Below are 18,596 nucleotides of genomic sequence, written 5' to 3' on the forward strand. Positions count from 1 at the left end.
AATCAAATATCACCGCGATCCAGTGAATTGGTGTCTGCAGATGAAGGCTTGTGTTCACATTAAAGCCATTCAAATACAAACTTTGTTTTCTCATCCCTGATCTTTGAAACATTTAGGTAGGAAGGATTATTGACTTCACAGATCTCCACAGGGGATCAAAGGTCTTTCTAACAGTAGATGAATGCAGATTCAGGATCTGAAAGACTATTTTCTTCCAAAATAATGTATATTTTCCTACATTTATAGTTTGTTTGAAGCCAATTGTATTATCCCAAACCTTAACCCTTGACCCTATCATTAACCCGAGATATTATGCATTGTTTTAAGTCACATATATAAGTTTGGATTGCCCAAAGCTAATTTCTAGGATAAACTTCTGGTACAACATAACATATGTTGGCCATACTACTGCTTTAGGAAAAAATAAAAATAAAAAATGAAGAAAATAATTGCTCTAACAAATAGAGCATGTTTGATTTCTTGACATTTAAGTTAACTTAATTTGATGTTATAAAAGGAAAAGAAAATTTGCCACTACAGTGAGGTTTGACCATGTAGCTCAATTTACAAGCAAGAAATTCAGTAATATCTCTGCATTATTAAAGTAACAAATAATATCGAGCGCAGTGTCCAAATAGTCAAAAAACAACCAGGTTAACCAGTTGCTATTTCATACTGCTTGGTCTTAATTGTGCACAGGGTTCCTTTGAGTGTGGATGTGGGGAGATGGGGTAAGATAATAAGTAAATTGTCTTGAAGGTGTTTTTATCTTTTTCATTAGCACTGTAAAACTGCAACAGCTGTTATTAGCTGGACTTAGAAGTCTCTGGAAAAGCTATCAACATGACTTCATTACATCTTAAATTTCAGGCTTATATACAAAATTGATTGTAGATATATAATAATTTCAATAGGAAGTCAAACCAAACTGCTATTATGTCAGGCTTCTGTCAGGTTGCTCAAACAGAAGCCTCTTCAGTTATTGCACTATTATCTGTCTCAAGCTTCTCATCTTAGATGTTTTTGATGTAATGTACTGATTTTTTTATACATATTAAAACTTTTTTTTTTCAAAGAGGGAGAAAAGTGAATTCAGAAGGAAAGGAGAAATGCAATAGATTTACAGCAGTTACAAAAATAAAACTATGTAAGTATTTCTCAGCTGTCTGCACTTGCAAGTTTGACTTGAAAGTAGCTGCAGTTCTAATTTTAAATATATCATGTTGCACCAAATCTGAGCTGTGTGATGCCTGTCTTTCTTCACTGGGATTCAGGAACTGCACATCCTACTGGATATAGTACCTAATAGATGTACATGCTTTCAGAAAACAACCCTTCTCGCTTGTGAACAGAGAAGGGCACATCGATGAAATGTGAATATGAGCCTCTAAAAACAAAATAAGGCACAAGAGTAGGTTTTCAAACTCCTCAATGACAACTTTTTACAGTAGTCTATTTTGAAATGGGAGAAAGAAACAATAAAGACAGTATTCTAAAAGAAAAGAAGAAGCCCTTCTTGTTTCCATATGTGCTGAAGTTCAGGTTGAGATTTCTGCCTCTGAAACCCATTTCCAAAGCATCACTGTTGTCAGGTTGTGGTTAGTCATCTCACTGTATATAAAAGTCAATAAGATTACAGTGTTTTCCTCTGGCCAGCCACAACCTTCTTCCATGTGAATGAATCCTTCCCTTAGTCAAGCTGTCTATTCTGAAAAGAGACATGAAGGCATTCAGAGGTATCGGTGCCCCTTTGCTTCCCAGAACAACACCTGACCTCTAAACAGCACAGAATTTTCTAATAGTAACAAATATCATCTCTGTTTTGGGACCTGCTTCTTAAAATAATAATAATAGTAATAATGTTTGTGTTTGTTTGTTTTCCTTCTTCAGACAGAATATATACATTTTTCTGTCATAGTTCAGTTTTATCTGACATGGACCAAGGCAATTTGTTGTTAATTGTTCCCAGTGTCTTTTAGTCCACTATACTTCTCTGTATAAAAAAGAAAATAAAAAATCTAATAAATTGAAGAGATTGTTGTAGATTATAAATGTGGCAAAGAATTTTCATACAAAATGTTGGATGGTAAATCTCCCTAACTATTGAACTGGATATTTAATAGCCTCTAGTGGTACATAGAGAAAAACAGAATAGGCTCTATATTTTAAAACAATTGTTGCACAGAGTCCCATAGTTTATATACTGTTAGTATCATTTTCATGAAAGCTTTAAATGTTTTTTTCAGAACAACCTGTGGTAACTCATGATTTTTTCATGAGGCAATATGCATTTTTAAGAACATATGATCTAAAATTCATCATTCGGAAATTCACAGATGTCCATGAAATGCTACATATCTGTCTTTGGTCATGGATATTCATGACAATAGTACTGCTATAAGTGTTTAAATGTTCACTCATAAATATTCTAGAAGTTGGCCTTCTAATGCCATATGACACTTTGCTTACATTTTATGAGTACCTCACTTGGGCACTTTCTGTTTGATAATGAAAGTAGAACCATCAGGGACAGTTATTACTGTATATAAAAATATATGAAAAGATCTCTTTGCTTTCTTTTTATTCCTAGCATTTTCTGTCTTGGTTATCACTATAAGCTCAAGAAAATTCCTTGAGAGGCTGGTAATTTCAGGTTTTGTGTGTATTATGAAGTATATATATCGTCAACATAAAGTACCAGATGCAACAAAATATGAATTGAGATTCTAGTAAATATTTTTAAAAGTATATTTTAATATCTAATTTCACATTTTCAAGTGAAAGTGACAGGTTTCACCTAATTGCAAGACTGTCAATGTAGAATCAACAGCCTGATCAAGTTTCCTTCTTAGACACACTAAAGGTGTTAATAAATGAACTCTTGCAGGGAAGGAATGGTGAGTTCAGCATGTAAAGGCTGCACCAGCACCCTCTGAAGTTCTCGATAATGTTCTCATTGACTTCAGAGTTGCTGAATAATGGTTTATAAGCTTTTATCAATGCATGTAATCAGCTTTGAATAGATAACGGATGCTTAACTGTGTATTAATGTTCATTTTTACAAAAACTTCTTTCTATATTGATGTTAAACAATGCCTTCAATTATTAGATTAGGTTCACATTTGGATAATGCTTTGATGTGTAAATAGCATCCATCTTTTTTTCCCATTTGCCTGGTCTAACTTGTCTAACCCAGCCCAGGACACATGTGTTTATGTTTTCTCCCCACTCTCTTGTCCCTTATCTTAGCATAGGGCAGTGCTGTTTACTTCGTCTCCATGTAAGGAGTAGGGAGCGGATGAGGATGGAGTGTGTGGAAAGAGGTGTTCTCCTCTTTCTCTGGGTCTCCTTTCTTTCTTGCCTCAATTTTGCAGAGGGGTCAGCAGCAGAAACTAGATAACATAGCGGGAAAGAAATCATGGACTCTGGGCAGGAAGCAGGGGAAAAGATCTCTGTGAACTGCTGTCTATTATAAGGTCTTGTAGTAGTCTGAGAGATGGAGGGATTAAAGAAGGGAGAGAGACCACCATCTTCACTCATGACCTTTGAGATTGTACTGGCTTCTAAAAATGTTAGTACTGTCCAAAAGATTTCATAATCTCATTATATTTAGAGGGATGGGACCATCTAGAAAAGGTATCAATATCCATTAGCAGCTGAATCGTTTCATACGTATGTGATTTTACCCAAGACATAGGTAGAAGATGTAAATCATCTGTTCTGAAATTTGCAGTTATAGGACACATTTAATTATCTGACCTCTCTTTCTTAGCCTAAGATATTACATTTATATATTCAAAACAAGTTAAAAAAATGAGAAAAAAAATCAGCAGACCTCATAACATTGCAGCGTTTGTTGTTCCTAATGGAAGCTGAAATTTGTTTCCCAGTTGTGAGTGTTGAGTGTTTCTGAAGGTCAAAGCTATAACATTTAAAATTAGTTATTCAAACTCACTAAAAAGTAATACCAATGTACTGGTAGCCTCATGCATACAATTTGTTCGCTCTTGAATATAAATATAAATGTACTGTCAAAAATAAGGGGAAAAATGATCTGCTGTAAGTATTTTCCTTACAGCAATTTTTTCTCAATCACAAAGTTAAATTGGGTTCTTTTTGTTTTGTAAGGTTAGGTATTGTTAGAAAAAAAAAAATCTCTGGAAACCTAAAATAAATAGTTGAAATATGGAAGAAATAAACTATTTACACATACGGAAACTATTTAGGCTAATTTCACTACAGTTTTAATCAGTTAAATCACAATTTTCACTAAATGACACCATTGTGAAAAATCTATGTGTTTTTTGCTTGTTTGGTTGATTGGTTTGGTTGGTTTTGTTTAAAAAAATAAAAAAGCCTTTTCAAGAATCCTGTAGAAAGATGAAAAGTTCACTAGAACATTTTTTTTTCTTCATGAACAAATAAAGAGAAAAAAAATAAGGCATTGAAAAAAAGGAGTTGACTGTATGTTGACTTGATTGTTGACTATCATTAACGTAAGTACCTACACATAAAGAACATATTTTATTCAAAGAGGCAGTCAGCTTACATGAATTCAAATATGCTTCTTACCATCTTACCATCAGTCGTATCATTAGATGTGTTCAAAGGTGTCCAATGAATTTAGGTACCTAAATTCCATATATTGTAGGTGCACCATCTTCACAGTAAATGGTGGATCACTAGAATTTGTGAACAATTTGAAAATCAATGCCCACAAGCAGAACAAGACCATAATGGGAAACCATCTGTATATTGTATGGGTGGGGTTAGTCAATGATGGGTGAATTCAGTATTTTACCCTAGCCAACATTTTCCATAAAAATGATGAAAAAATCATATCAAAAAAAAATCTCTGTCCAGAGTGGCTGAAAAGTAGCTGTGCTGCATTTTCTCAGGTAGCAGTGATACTTGTTGTCAAGTGTACAAGATGCTAACAAGAAAAGTCCTGTTAAAGAGGAAAAATGGGCAGAATATATAATAAATAAATGAAATTGTCTTTTAGTATTTTTAGTCTTAATCCTTTCTTTTTGCATATCTTTTTGTTTTCAGGAATTGGCCAACAAATTATTTCCAGCTTTGCATCTTGTCCTGCAGTTAGGTGTTGTTTTTGCTTCTATTACCGATGGAAAAGAAAAAGAAAACGAAGGGAGCTTTTTAGGCTGGGAATGATCACAGAACATCAGCTCCAACATAATACAACTTTGCTTATCTAATTATTGCCTCTAGGTGGTTGTGATTATATTTTGTTGAAGGCAGTTATTACACTGTGTCATGTTGCAGTATCATCCCCAGTCCTGATCCACAGATGTGGTGACAAGTAGTCATCACTTCAGAATTAGTCTAGCTCCCAGGTTGAATTAAATTATGACACCAGATTACCTATGTTAAAATAGAGTGAGAGAGAAAGCTTTCAGTTTCCAAGGCAGTGGGAGAGCTGAGAAGACCCTATTTTTAATAAGAGCAGTACCTATCATTTGGTAAGGGACTCTAGGCAATTCATCATGTCTTTTTCCTTTGTAATCGACTTATTTTATCATGGACAAAGGATTTAATAACAATTCAGACTTCACTTCCAGAGCCAGTTATTATCAATCTTCCATCAGAAATGTACAAATAGTGTTTAAAAAAAATTATAGGAAGTGTTATTAATTGACTGGAAACCCACCATGTAAGCCTATATAGAGCATGTAAAGGTTTCAAATCACATTATTCTCTCTTCTTTTCAGTTGTATGTATTGTAGCTCAGTGTGCCTTAGATGTTATCCTTTTGAGCTACCTCATAAGCAGACCTGGATGGGCTTCCCTCTGGCTAATAAATGAAAGCTGAATAGACATGTGTTTGCAATGTAAGACATACCCAGGATGTATTCTGTCATATAAATGAATCACCACTTAAAATTAGGAAAAAATATTTTAAAATAAGCATTAGCACTGCTCATGACAGCCAATTTTGGCAGGAAAAGAAAAAATCACAATATATATATGTTAAAATACTGTTCATCTCTGTCATATACAGATCCTCCTCTCCAGACCTAGTACTTGAGTGTCTTCCAGAAGCACATTAAGCAACATGACTAATGTCTCTTGTCTTCATTCTTTGAGTTGAAATATAATATTATTTTACAAAAGCTATCTGCAAGTTGATGAAATATCTTTGTAATGAACATAAAATCTTTAAATTACTATGAATATGATGGAAAAAAAAATAGCCCTTGTGGAAGCAGGTACCGTTTCTCTTGATGTAACTGGACAAGTGCCCAGTTATGTCAGGACAGAGTATCTATACAGGAGCAGCATAAAGCAGTCTACCTTCTTGATGTATGGAAGATTTCCTGACAGAGAAAGCAAGTAATCGTTCACAACAGCATTCAATTTGCAGGATGGAAATTAAGATTTTTTTTCTAATAAATACAACAGAACTTTTCTCTGAAACTGGAAAACACGTCCAATTTTGTAGCTGTTAGTGCTTTATTTTCCTAATCCTGCATAGGTTTACTGATACAGACTCTTAAACTGTCTTTTGTATCAAAGCATACAGAAGACTAAAGGTCTAACTTTTTTATGTCATAATAACTTACTCTAAGCAATAGCTCTCAAAGACTAGAGACCTATGAGAAGACTAAAACTTAAATAAATGTACTGCTATTCAGAGGACATTAGCTTTCCCACAGAACACATATGTCTGGTGTCATATTTGGACAAGAATGTAATTTAAGCTTATGGAGTTACTGGTAATGTTTGTATTGCAATATAAATAAAGATTGCAACCAACCTGGACCACATTGTAATAGATGCTGCACAAGTGCAGAATAAATTTCTGTCCCTTCCTAAAATGTTTGGTTGCCTTCCAACAAACTGACTGTGAGATTGCTAAATAATATGCCTGCACAAAGAAATAATAGGCTAACAATCTCAGACCAGAGGAGCTGTCAGCAGCTGAAGCTGTTGTGCTTCACTGTGACTGACTTATTCAATGGCATAATCTTTTCAGATAAATAGTGGGATTCCCATAATAACTATGGACAGAAAGAAGCCATCATGTGAATTGCTTACAGCAGCCTCTTGGCATACAGAACATCATGGGAGAGAATTTGAGAGGTCTGGATTCACTGTTTTTGTGATTGTCTTTCACAGTTGTCCTTCAATTACACTGGCATAAAAGCTTAGCTTCAGCCTTAAAACATATTTTAATTTGAGCCCCAAATTCTCGGCCATCTTTTTGCCTTTCATAGTACATGAATAGAGAATTAGATGTATTCAGCAACAAAGGCAGTATACATTATTTGTTAGAGGAAGAAATGCTGACTGTATGAAATAGTAGCAAGGATTAGTCTGATGTCAAGGATATTAACATGTCAGGATAAGGGGTGAAAAACAATTTTGTTTTGCTTTTCTCTAAAACTGCTTTGTCAGAATTTGTGGATAATTTGGAAAAAACGATACAGAAGACCTCATTACTATATGTTGTGTAGCTCAAGTTATTCCACTTGGCAGCAGAGAAAAACAAAGGAGTTTTTTGTGCTTTTTGTTTTTGTTTGTTTGTTTGCTTTTGTTTTGTTTTGTTCTGGTTTTGTTTGTTTTTGTTTTTCTTTCATAAAGTATTTGGTGAAAGCTTATTCTTTTCCAATTTGAATTTATGCCATCTGAGAAGCTGTGATTTTAATGACATATTAGACATTGATACATCTATTTAAATATATTTCTATTTAAATAAGTGCTTTGATGTAGTGAGTGTGTTCTCAATGTTCTGTGTATACATTTTCATGATAACCCTTTTGCGGTTATGTGGGAGATCAAAGACTGCAACTCTGCACAATCTCTGCCAAAAAGGAGCCTCTGTTTTCTTATGGAGTCTATGCAGTCTAGTCCATAACGTTTGGTTGATTCTTCTTTCAAGTGATCACTGTTGCACATTCCCAAATTTAGTGTATATCTTTTCTTCTGCATTCTTAATTGCCATTCTGTCTTTAGCATTGCAATAGTCCTCATTTTCATGAGACTCTTTAGCCACAGCAGGGCTATATATTTTTACACATTACCGTAATTTTTACAGGGTTTTTACATATTACAGTATTAGCCAAGTCTGTAAGAAGTCAGCATGTCCCTGCAGATAGCAAACATGGATGCATCTATGGGCAACAACCACATATTTAGTTTCTGGCATCCCAGAGCTGGATGCTTCTGCATCAGTGTGAATCATTTAACAGCAGCAAATATATATGTTTTGCCAAGGATATTGCCATCTCTTCCTTATTGTATGCAGTGCCCCATTTACAAGCCACAGCAGTCATTGAGCTCTTTTCCAAAGGAGATTTAAGGAGGATGACAAATGGACTCTACAGGAAGATGGAATGCTATGCCACCAAAAGCATCTATGCCTGCTGATCTAGAGTTGCCTAAGGATCTTAGCAAAAGAGATGATCACACATTTCCACTGCCCAAAGAGAGATTTCAGAGATCTCTGCTGTGATTGGTATACCATGGGCTCAGTTCCCAAAAACAATATTTTCCAGAAACCAAAACTTAGAAATAGATAATGTTATGCACCTGAGTACATAAGAGGCACAGAAGCAGTAAAGTATGAAATGCATTTGAAAAAAAATGTAAGGTCTGCTATTCCAATACCAACAACTAACACAAATTGGAAATAGTAGTCTGGCTGTGACAGAGCTGGTGGAGGGTTCTAGTACAGTGCTATATTAGAGTAGCAGATTATTGAGAGTGCTAACATTTTCTTAGCGTTACCTAGACAAATAATACTTTAAATAGAATTCTGCTCATTTAGAGCCAAGTCTCATTCAAATTACTTTCCAAATTACATTTGGAAATAAATTTTCAGATTTATTTCTGTGGTGTTCTCCTATACTGTAATAACTTCAGATAAATAGAGCCTATCATTGTCTAGCTATATTTAAAATATTACAATTTTATTTTATTTCTATCATATTAATGACTTCACATTTAGCATAACAGATTTAGTATACTGACTATGGAGGATTTTACAAGGGGCTGAGAATGGCATGTTCAAATAGTAAGTGGACCAACCCTCACTGAAATTCTAAGTGTATTTTTGTTGTTCAGTGTTGTAGGGTCAACATCTTTCTACCTGGCAGTCAATGGGAATCCAGGCTATACCTTATTTTTCCTTGCCTCTGAGTAAAGCTATTTCTAATCCAAATAAATGAATGTAACTAGTAACAATATATTAGGACAAACTTTACTAAAGGTAATGTAGGAATGTAATCAGAAAACTCTTTGGGCTTTACTAATATCTCCTTGCTAACATCTCCTTGTTTTCCCTGCAGAATTTTTCCGAGAACTTCTTGAGAATGCAGAAAGATCCTTAAATGACATGTTTGTCCGGACATATGGCACGCTGTACATGCAGAACTCGGAGGTTTTCCAGGATCTCTTCACAGAACTGAAGCGGTATTACACAGGAGGCAATGTGAACTTGGAGGAAATGCTGAATGATTTCTGGGCTCGGCTGCTGGAGCGGATGTTCCAGCTTATAAACCCCCAGTATCACTTTACCGAGGACTACTTGGAGTGTGTAAGCAAGTATACAGACCAGCTGAAACCATTTGGAGATGTACCCCGGAAGCTGAAGGTTCAAGTGACTAGAGCATTCATTGCTGCACGGACCTTTGTTCAGGGGCTGACAGTAGGCAGAGAGGTTGCAAACAGAGTATCCAAGGTAATCTAAAATCAGGGTTTCTTAAGCCTGAATTTATTTCAAACATACTTACTAGAAAACTGAAATCTGATTTTTTGTATTAATATTTTTAATGGAGTGATGTTTTTCTATTGTGTTTTTTTTTTTTTTTGTTATTGTTGTTTTTTGTTTGTTTGTTTTAGTTTTTGTTTTCTGGGGGGAGGTGTAGTGGGGGTGGGAGTGTGCTGATGTATGCATACTAAATTTATAAATAAGGATAATAGTTGTTTTTAATTCCTGCTGAAGATTTTATGGCAATATTGACTAGAAAGCAATTCCCTTTGGACACAACGAAATATCAATATCCACCAATGTTATAGCATGGTAGTGATTTTCATTAGCAATTCAAAACCAGCTAGCATAAAAGATGATGGTCATGATCAGAATTAAAATGTTTAAAGTAAATTTATGCTGCTGTTTGTTAGGACAGCAGAGCCCTCGCAGCATTCATTCATCATGAAACTGGATGGATTTTGTTAGAAATGTCTAGTCATGTTCTTGATGAGAAAATAGACCAAGAGTGACACCTCCAGAGCACGAGCTTTCCCTAAGGACAATTTGATTCACATATATTTTATATTTAATTATTTATCTATGCAAATATTTATGACAATTATAATCCTTGAGGGCTTCATATAAATAAAGCTCTGTAAGGAAAAAAAAAAAAAGAAAGAAAGAAACACACAAAAATAAACCATCTGGGTACCAGAAATATGCCTGAATTACTTTCTCTTACATGGTGTTTCATTTTATTTATTTATTTATTTATTTATTCTGAATTGCTGTTCCAACTAGATATTTGTTCTGTGATCTGGCTATTTCATAGTCCTAGTCTGTAGTGTATTTGGACATTAACCATATTCTGAATTCTGAAGTGGTCAAGTGACAACAAAATGCCCAAACACTCTCTTCTAGAAAGTAAGCATATGCATGATTTTTATGTTTGCCCTTTGCAATAGTTTCTTGCATTTACAAGCTTAAGCCATTCCTGTTTGTCAAAAGGACTGACTCTCTTGCTTCATTTAAATCACAGCAAGGAGGTGAAGTAGAGGTGCAGCTGAGTGCTGAATGAAACTGCAATTCAGGTGCTCAACATGATGAGGAAACCTGGCTTCTAAATATTTCTTATCCTGTATGATGTGATATTTTGCAATTAAAAATTCAAAAGCTATGAATGTAGAGAGGTAGCTGACAAGTGAGAATCTGATTTTATATGTAGTACACTGCATGGAAGGGTCATTTTGTGCTTAAAAGTTGGTGAATGAAATATATGATACTGGTTACCCACCTAAAACCAAATTTTCTTCCTTCCAAGAGTCTTCCTGGGCTACAGTCACCTTTTCTTTTATTTCTGGTTCTGCCAATTCTTGCAGTTTCTTCTGAACAACGGCAAAGCATAAGCATGACATTCCATTCCATCTAGCCTGGTTAGGGGCAGATATGAGTGTGCAGAACACAACATGTATATTTATAGCCCCAGGTTTCCTGTGAAGAGCAGTGATGTCCTTGTTTGCCAAGATTTAAGTGAGTCTGCTTAGGTCTGATGTCACTGTTGCGTGTAGGCATTAGGACTTACTGAATTTTTTGGATCAAACTATAGGCATTAAGCTATGTGAATCACTAAATGTATGTACAATTTCTGAATTCCAGATTAAGGTGTGAATTGCCTTCCAAGATGTCACTCTCCCTCTGTATGTATATAAATGCACATAACATGCAGGTGTCTCCCTTCTCACATACCCTGGAAATAACTTCAACTCACCTGCTGGACTTGGGGTACATAAGCACTTTAAAGGATAGAATTTTAGACTGCCAAGTGATCCTAAGATCCTATAATGAGAACTATTAGCTCTGTAGTCATAAAATTTGACTTGTTATAGTATCAATTGAAGATGATAATAGCTCAGAAATGCTCCTGGTTGTGTGTATGTATGTTTGTTTTCTTTTTTCTTTTTTTTTTTTTTTTTTTTTTTACACATGTGTGTTTGTTTATAACGTGAAAGCAACTCTTTGAAAGCAACTCTTTAAAAGTGCTTGGCAGTTTGTGCAAGATACAGTACACAAGATACAGTACATCTTTGTTTTATGTATAGACAAATAGTGACACTATTAGAGTACATCTAAAACACTCACTTCAGTTTTGCGTTCCTACCACGCAAGAAAAACAATGAGTTCAGTGGGTGGCCACAAGGGTGGTCAAGACATTCATAATTGCCCTGGCATAACAGGCTGGGCAACTGGGGCTTATTGAGCCTGGAAAAAAAAAAAGGTGACTTCAGGGGCACCTAACAGCTGTGCTTACTGCCTTTGGAGAGGTTATCGTAGAATTATAGAATCATAAAATAGAGTTGGAAGGAGTCCATTAGAATCATTGGTCCAACTCCTGGCTCTACACAAGACCGCCAAAAATCAGACCATATGTCTGAGAGCATTGTCCAAATGTTCCTTGACCTTGATCAGACTTACTGCCACGACCACTTCCCTGAGAAGCCTATTCCAGTGTCTGACCACCCTCTCAGAGAGTAACTTTTTCCTAATATCCAACCTAAAACTCCCCTAATGCATCTCCATGCCCTTCCTTCAGGTCCCATCATGTTCACCAGTGAGAGGAGATCAATGCCTGCCTCCATGTTCCTTATCATGAGGAAACATATTCCCCCTCATGAAGTCTCCCTGTTTCTTCTTCTCTAGGCTTAACAAACCAAGTGACTTCAGCTGTTCCTCATACCTCTGTTCCTCTAGACTCATCGCCATCTTTGTAACCCTCCTTTGGATGTTAATAGTTTTATGTCTTTCTTATATTGTAGTGCCCATAACTACACACAGTACTTAATTTGAGGTCTCACCAGCGTGGAGCAGAGCAGGAGAATCACCTCCTTTGACCAGCTAGCAATGCCGTATTTGTTGCATCCCAGGATACAATTGGCCTCTTTGTCTGCCAGGGCACACTGTTGACTCGTATTCAACTTGACCAGAACTCCCAGATCCCTTTCTGTGGGGCTGCTCTCCACCCTCTCTTCCCCCCATATGTATGTATATTCATCTTTGCCCCTACCCAGGTGCAGAACCCAGAACTTCCTCTTTTTAAGCTTCATATTGTACCTTATTTCCCAGCTCTCTAATTTGTCACAGTCTCTCTGCAAGGCCTCTGTACCCTTGAGAGAGTCAAAAGCTCCTCCTAATTTACTACTATCTGCAAACTTAATTAGTATGCATTTGATTCCCGCATCTAAGTCATTTAGGAAAATATTAAAGAGAACTGGCCCTAAAATGGAGCTCTGAGGAACTCCACTAGGTGACTGGCCACCAACCTGATATAACCCCCTTTACTGTAACCCTTTGAGCCTGACACATCAGCCAATTTTTCACCCATCGCATTATTTTTTTTTTCTCTAGATGTATGATGGAGGTTTTACCCAGAAAGCTTTGCTGAAATCCAAAAATATTACATCAGCTGACTTCCCTTGGTCAACTAGGTAGGCAACCTTGTCATAGAAGGAAATTAAGTTTGTTAAACAGGACTTTCCCCTTGTGAACCTTTGTTGCCTGTGAACAGTGACTGCACTGTCTTTCAGGTGTTCTTCAATAACTCCCAGAATAATCTTCCCCATAATATATCAGGCACTGAAGTGAGACTGACAGATCTGTAATTGCCAGAGTCTTCTTTCTTCCCTTTCTTGACAACTGGAACACTTGCCAGCTTCCAGCCGACTGGGACTTCTCCAGATTTCCAAGACCATTGAAAAACAATTGAGAGAGGTCCTTGTGACAGCATCAGCCATCTCTTTGAGTACCTTGGGATAAATCACCATAGACTTATGTGCATTCAGTTGAAGCAGCAAAGCCTGCACAAGTTTGAGGTTGGCTGAGAGTTTATCATTACTGTAGTCACAATCCTTCAACTCAGGTCTCCAGGGGTCCCAGAGCCCATCATTGGTTTTGAAGACAGAGGCAAAGAAGGCATTAAATGTCTCTGCTTTGTCTACATCCCTATTTGTGAGGTGAACATCCTCATCAAGTAATGCACCAATGTTAATTCTGGTCCTCCTTTTGATGTTACCATATTGTAAAAAACTTTTTTTTTTTTTTTTTTTCTGTCCCAATAGTACTAGCCAGCTTCAACTCTGAGCTTTGGCCACACAGATTTTCTCCATACAACGACAAACAACATTTCTGTAGTCCACCTATGTTTCTCTACCTCACTTCCCATGGCCATAACCTTTTCTTTTGCTAGCTAAGCTCTAGAAGATGATTTCTGCTAAACCAAGCTGGCCTTCTGCCCCTCCCATTGTCATCAGTGAGGCTCTTCACAACAGGGCATGGTGGTATGAGCTGAAACAAAAAGAGCTCAGTCTGAGAAGAAGGAGAAAGTTTCCACTAGGCATACAGTCAAGCAGTGGATCATTCGTCCAGAGTGGCTGTGAGGCTCCATGCATGTAGGTTTTGTCCAGATTGCACAAAGCCTTTTGAGACAAGTAGATTTTGTAGTCTGACATCAGAGTTCTCCCTGCATTGAGCAACATGTTGGACTAAGATCCCTTCCAACTCAAATTAACTGATAAAAATGTTAATAAAAAAAAATAATAATAATAAAACACTTTTACTTAAATGTAGAATATGCTTTGACTACAAGATTGACTTTCACATTAAAATCTCAGTGGCTGTGTTCATATCCACAGCAAATGTAAAACAACTGCTAGTTTTAGGGACTTTGCCATATGCAGCCTTGCGGGGCAGGTACAAAAAATTCAAGTGACCATGTGTAAAATTAATAAATATCCTGAAGAGAGCTGTGATGACTCTGAGATCCAAGCTTTCATGATTGTATCATAAATGTGTATTTTTATGTTGGTTTATCTACTATAGAAAATGACAAATCTTCTTCTGTAAACTTCATTTAAAAATACCACAACTGTTCCTTAAATTTAACACATAACTTTGCAACCAAGAAAGAGATAGGTAAACGTTTTTGTTGCTGTTTTGAAAGTCATACAAATGCAGCATGGATTTAAATTTGTACTCTAATATCAGAAGATTCTGTGATAAGAATGCGACATCTGTGTAAGGCAAGAGAAATGGAAAAAAAAAAAAAAAAAAAACACTGTTGCAGCCCTTTTACAAAAAGCTTGTACATGTCTGGTAGCTTCACTGTCTGGTAACTGGTGGGGATCTCCTACTTGCACAACCACAAGTTAAAAAGATTTTTTCCTTTCTGGTTGTGGACCCATCATCTCACTGAAATGCCACTGCAAAAGGCTATCAGCATAAAACATAATGAAGACTACACACCTGAAACAATGTGAGAAAGAGATTTATTAATGGGAAAGTTAGTAGTAACTTCTCCTCTCAACTTTTGATTCACTTTCTTAGTCAATTCAGGTACATTTTTTGGAAGAAGTTGAGAGGTACCACACACAGAAGGATTTGTTCCCTATCTTATTTCAGGAATATGCACTTTCTGAAGATTTCTCTTCAGAGAGGGTATAACACTTTTACTGGCTGAAAAACATGCAAACACTCAGTGCATTCCTTACAATGAATCTACTCCCATGGAATACTTCCTGTTCCCTGGAAGTTTTATTGCGTTTATGTGGCAAGGTTTTGGTAGCAGGGGGGCTGCAGGGGTGGCCTCTGTGAACAGAGCCCAGAAGCTGCCCCATGTCTGATAAGATCCAGTTCCAGATGGCTCCAAAAGGGACCCACCACAGCCAAGCTAATGGCCGACACTAGTTACACCTCTGTGAGAGCGTATTTAAGAAAAGAATAAAACTGCTGTGCAACAGCAGCTGGGAGAGAGGAGTGAGAAAATGTGAGAGATACAGCCCTGCAGACACCATGGTGAGTGAAGAAGGAGGAGAAGAAGTGTTCCAGGTGCCAGAACAGAATTTGCCATCAGTGTGAAACCACCAAAGATGTATACACTCAAGCATACTCAGAATAGTTGACACATATCTCAAAATTTTTCCACTCGCTCTTTGCTTATGTAAGTGAGATTATAATTCAGATAGATCCCATTTAAATAAACAGATTAAGTTTTGGTTTTGGTTTGGTTTTAGGACATTTGATATTATACAATAATCATGAAGACAGACATATTTGCATTCAATCTATATAAAGTTGTAAAGTTTTATTTGAACTTTTTCCCAGAATCTCAAAATCCAATTGCACTTTTTTAGTTTCTGTTTGTTTTTTTTGTTTGTTTGTTTGTTTGTTTGTTTTAATATGTATTTCTCATACTAATACATTAAATATTTGTCAGTCTCTGTTAAGGTATTGTTAAATTTCCACTGAATGTAGATTTTCAGTCTTGAGTACCTTTCAGCTCACTAAATTCTGTATGTGCTTTGTAAAGTTGTGTATACACATAAAAAAGTAATGATTTTGTTTTTTAAAGTGAGAAAAATGAAACCTATTTATTCATTAATATATAATATAGGAAGTGCCATTGTGTGCACACCAAAGCTCTGTTTAGTTGCTTTTGCTTCAATGCCCAGTAACTTAAAGGTCAGTACAGGAGCAGAGCTTCTCCCCTACTATACTTTCTTAAGATATAGCTAGCAGATATTTGTAGGCTTTCCAAGCTACAGGCTCAGAAATAATTGGCAAATGTTTTCCATTATCCATTTTTCTACCATTTTGGCATATCCTAAAAACCTGTAGAATAGGTTGTTTTGCTTTGGTGGAGAAAACTGTGCTTTTTACTTTTTTTTTTTTTTAATAAAAATATACTATATTCAAATGAGAAATGTTTTTAAATGTATTTTGATTTTCTCAACTTTTTCTTAGAGGGAGAAACAAACAAATAAAAACCCTGCAAACTTCCTGACCAGCTGTGGTTTGGTATTTAATGTTAAACTGAAGAAACTACTGAAAATATTTCTGAAGTTTCTGCCAGTTGTGATTTCCAATAATGTGACAGAAAAGGCATATGTATATTTTCATGTTCATCTTCTACTGTTTGAGCTCTGCATACTTTACAAATAAATAATGATAAGTTAATCTCTCTGGCTCATAACAAAACATCTCCAGTAATCATAGTACTGTCTTTGAACTGTCAATGAGTGGTGAAAAATGATGGTCTTTATTATTTTGCAAGAGCTTAGGATTCCTAAAATACTTTTCCAAAACATATTCATAACTGAATAACCAGCAGCATAAGGTTTGTTGTACAGGAGAAATTTTTCATTAAATAAAGAACAGTGCTGGAACAAACACAACATGTAGAAAATAGAAGTTCCCAGAAAATAGTTAAGACTGAAACTAAAAGCAAATCAAAAGACAGTTTAAATCCCTAAGTGGACATGTATTTGCCTCAGACATCCTACAAGTTGGTAGAGGCAGAGCAGTTTCCTTAACACAGTGTTTTCCCATTGGGATAGCATTCCACCCAAAGAATATTTTTTCCTGTATTTTTTTTCCATATACATTTAATTGAGAGCTGTGTAAAAATGAAGAAAAAAAAATTATACTTCCTTAGCATGACTTCTCAAGCCTGTCCTGTGCTAATTTCTCCTCTTAACCTAGGTAAATTCACATTGAGTTTGGTAGGGGAAAAAAAAAAAAAAAAAAAAAAAAAAAAAGGAGAGAGAGATAACGAGATAATGAAGTATGAGTATTCAACCCTACCTGAAATCGCAGTCATAGGATAGCTGTCATTACTCCACTGCTGCTCAGCTCAGAGCTCTAATTTAATCCCAGGCAGACAGATACATCATCTTTGGTTCTTACACTGAATCTGACACTCTGGGAACACCAAATCAACACAGATTACTTCTGTTTACATAGATCTGGGGTTTTAGTTATTGTTTTCTCTTTTCTCTAAGCTTTTTCTGAATTTGGCCACTTTTCTCCTGGTATATATTGGGATAAGGACAAGAAGAGTTATTCTTACTTTGACTTTGCCTCTCATACTTGCAAATTCATGCTACCAGCAATCAAAGTAGTGTTTATAAAGTATACAAAGGTATAATGTGAAGCTTAGCTCAGGAGCACCATTAGGGGCATTTAGTGATTTTGATAGCATAAACTGTAAAATTTGCCACCCAACCACTAACAATATATTTTGTTAATACGTTTAAATATTAATTATCATTTTATTACAAAATAAAAATGCCTTTTACAATACTTTCCTCACTACCCAGCATTGCCTATATGTCTGCCTTCTTCTAAACCAATTAGAACTATTCTTCCCCTGAATCTTATTAAATTACATTGATATCAGACTTCACATTAGGAGCTTGGTGATATATATGGGCAAAGAAACACGATTACAGGTTAGGCTCAAGATTAGCAGTGAAAAGTAGTCTCTAGTAATTGCCTGTGATTACTTCTACTCACAGAATGCCAAGCCACTGCCTTTTAAATACACTGAATCAATATTCTTACAAATTCTTCTTTTCATGGTTTATAAATAAACATTCTACTGTTTGTGAGAGCTATAAACAAAGGTCAATATCGAATGTCACACTAACTCAAAATGTAATTATTGCAGGGAGGGGGGAAAAAAACAACATGCTGATAAGTCAGGTAATTAAAAGCCAAAACGAATACTACTTTAATACTGGAAAATATGATTTGCAGGACGTGACAGATAAAGAGCTATGTGACCTGTATATTTAACTTCATTAGCCAAAAATATTGGACTTGTTAAAGTCACAGATGGAAAGGAGATCTAAAATCAACTATAGTTTTCACTAAACTATATTGAATTTATATATCTTTCCAAGAATGGGATCATATCATGCCATGAATGGACCACATTTTTTTTTTCCTCTTCCTGTCACATAGCATTCTTCAGACAGGGATTTAAGGGATTGTCCAGACGGGGGTTTCTCAGGGCTCAGAGACTTCTATGGCATACAAGGGTGAATAGCATCTA

General features: G+C 35.9%; 1 protein-coding gene across 2 annotated transcripts in view; it reads left to right on the top strand.

The window, feature by feature from the left end:
- Positions 1 to 18,596, top strand: part of GPC6 (glypican 6) — an 800,882-nt gene that overhangs the window by 435,522 nt on the left and 346,764 nt on the right. For both annotated transcript variants that reach the window (XM_068676998.1, XM_068677007.1), the window contains exon 3: positions 9,309 to 9,700. In XM_068676998.1, the coding sequence (XP_068533099.1) occupies positions 9,309 to 9,700 (392 nt within the window). The remainder of the gene's footprint in view (positions 1 to 9,308; positions 9,701 to 18,596) is intronic.

This window comes from Anas acuta, chromosome 1, assembly GCF_963932015.1.
Source record: "Anas acuta chromosome 1, bAnaAcu1.1, whole genome shotgun sequence".
Classification (NCBI taxonomy): domain Eukaryota; kingdom Metazoa; phylum Chordata; class Aves; order Anseriformes; family Anatidae; genus Anas; species Anas acuta.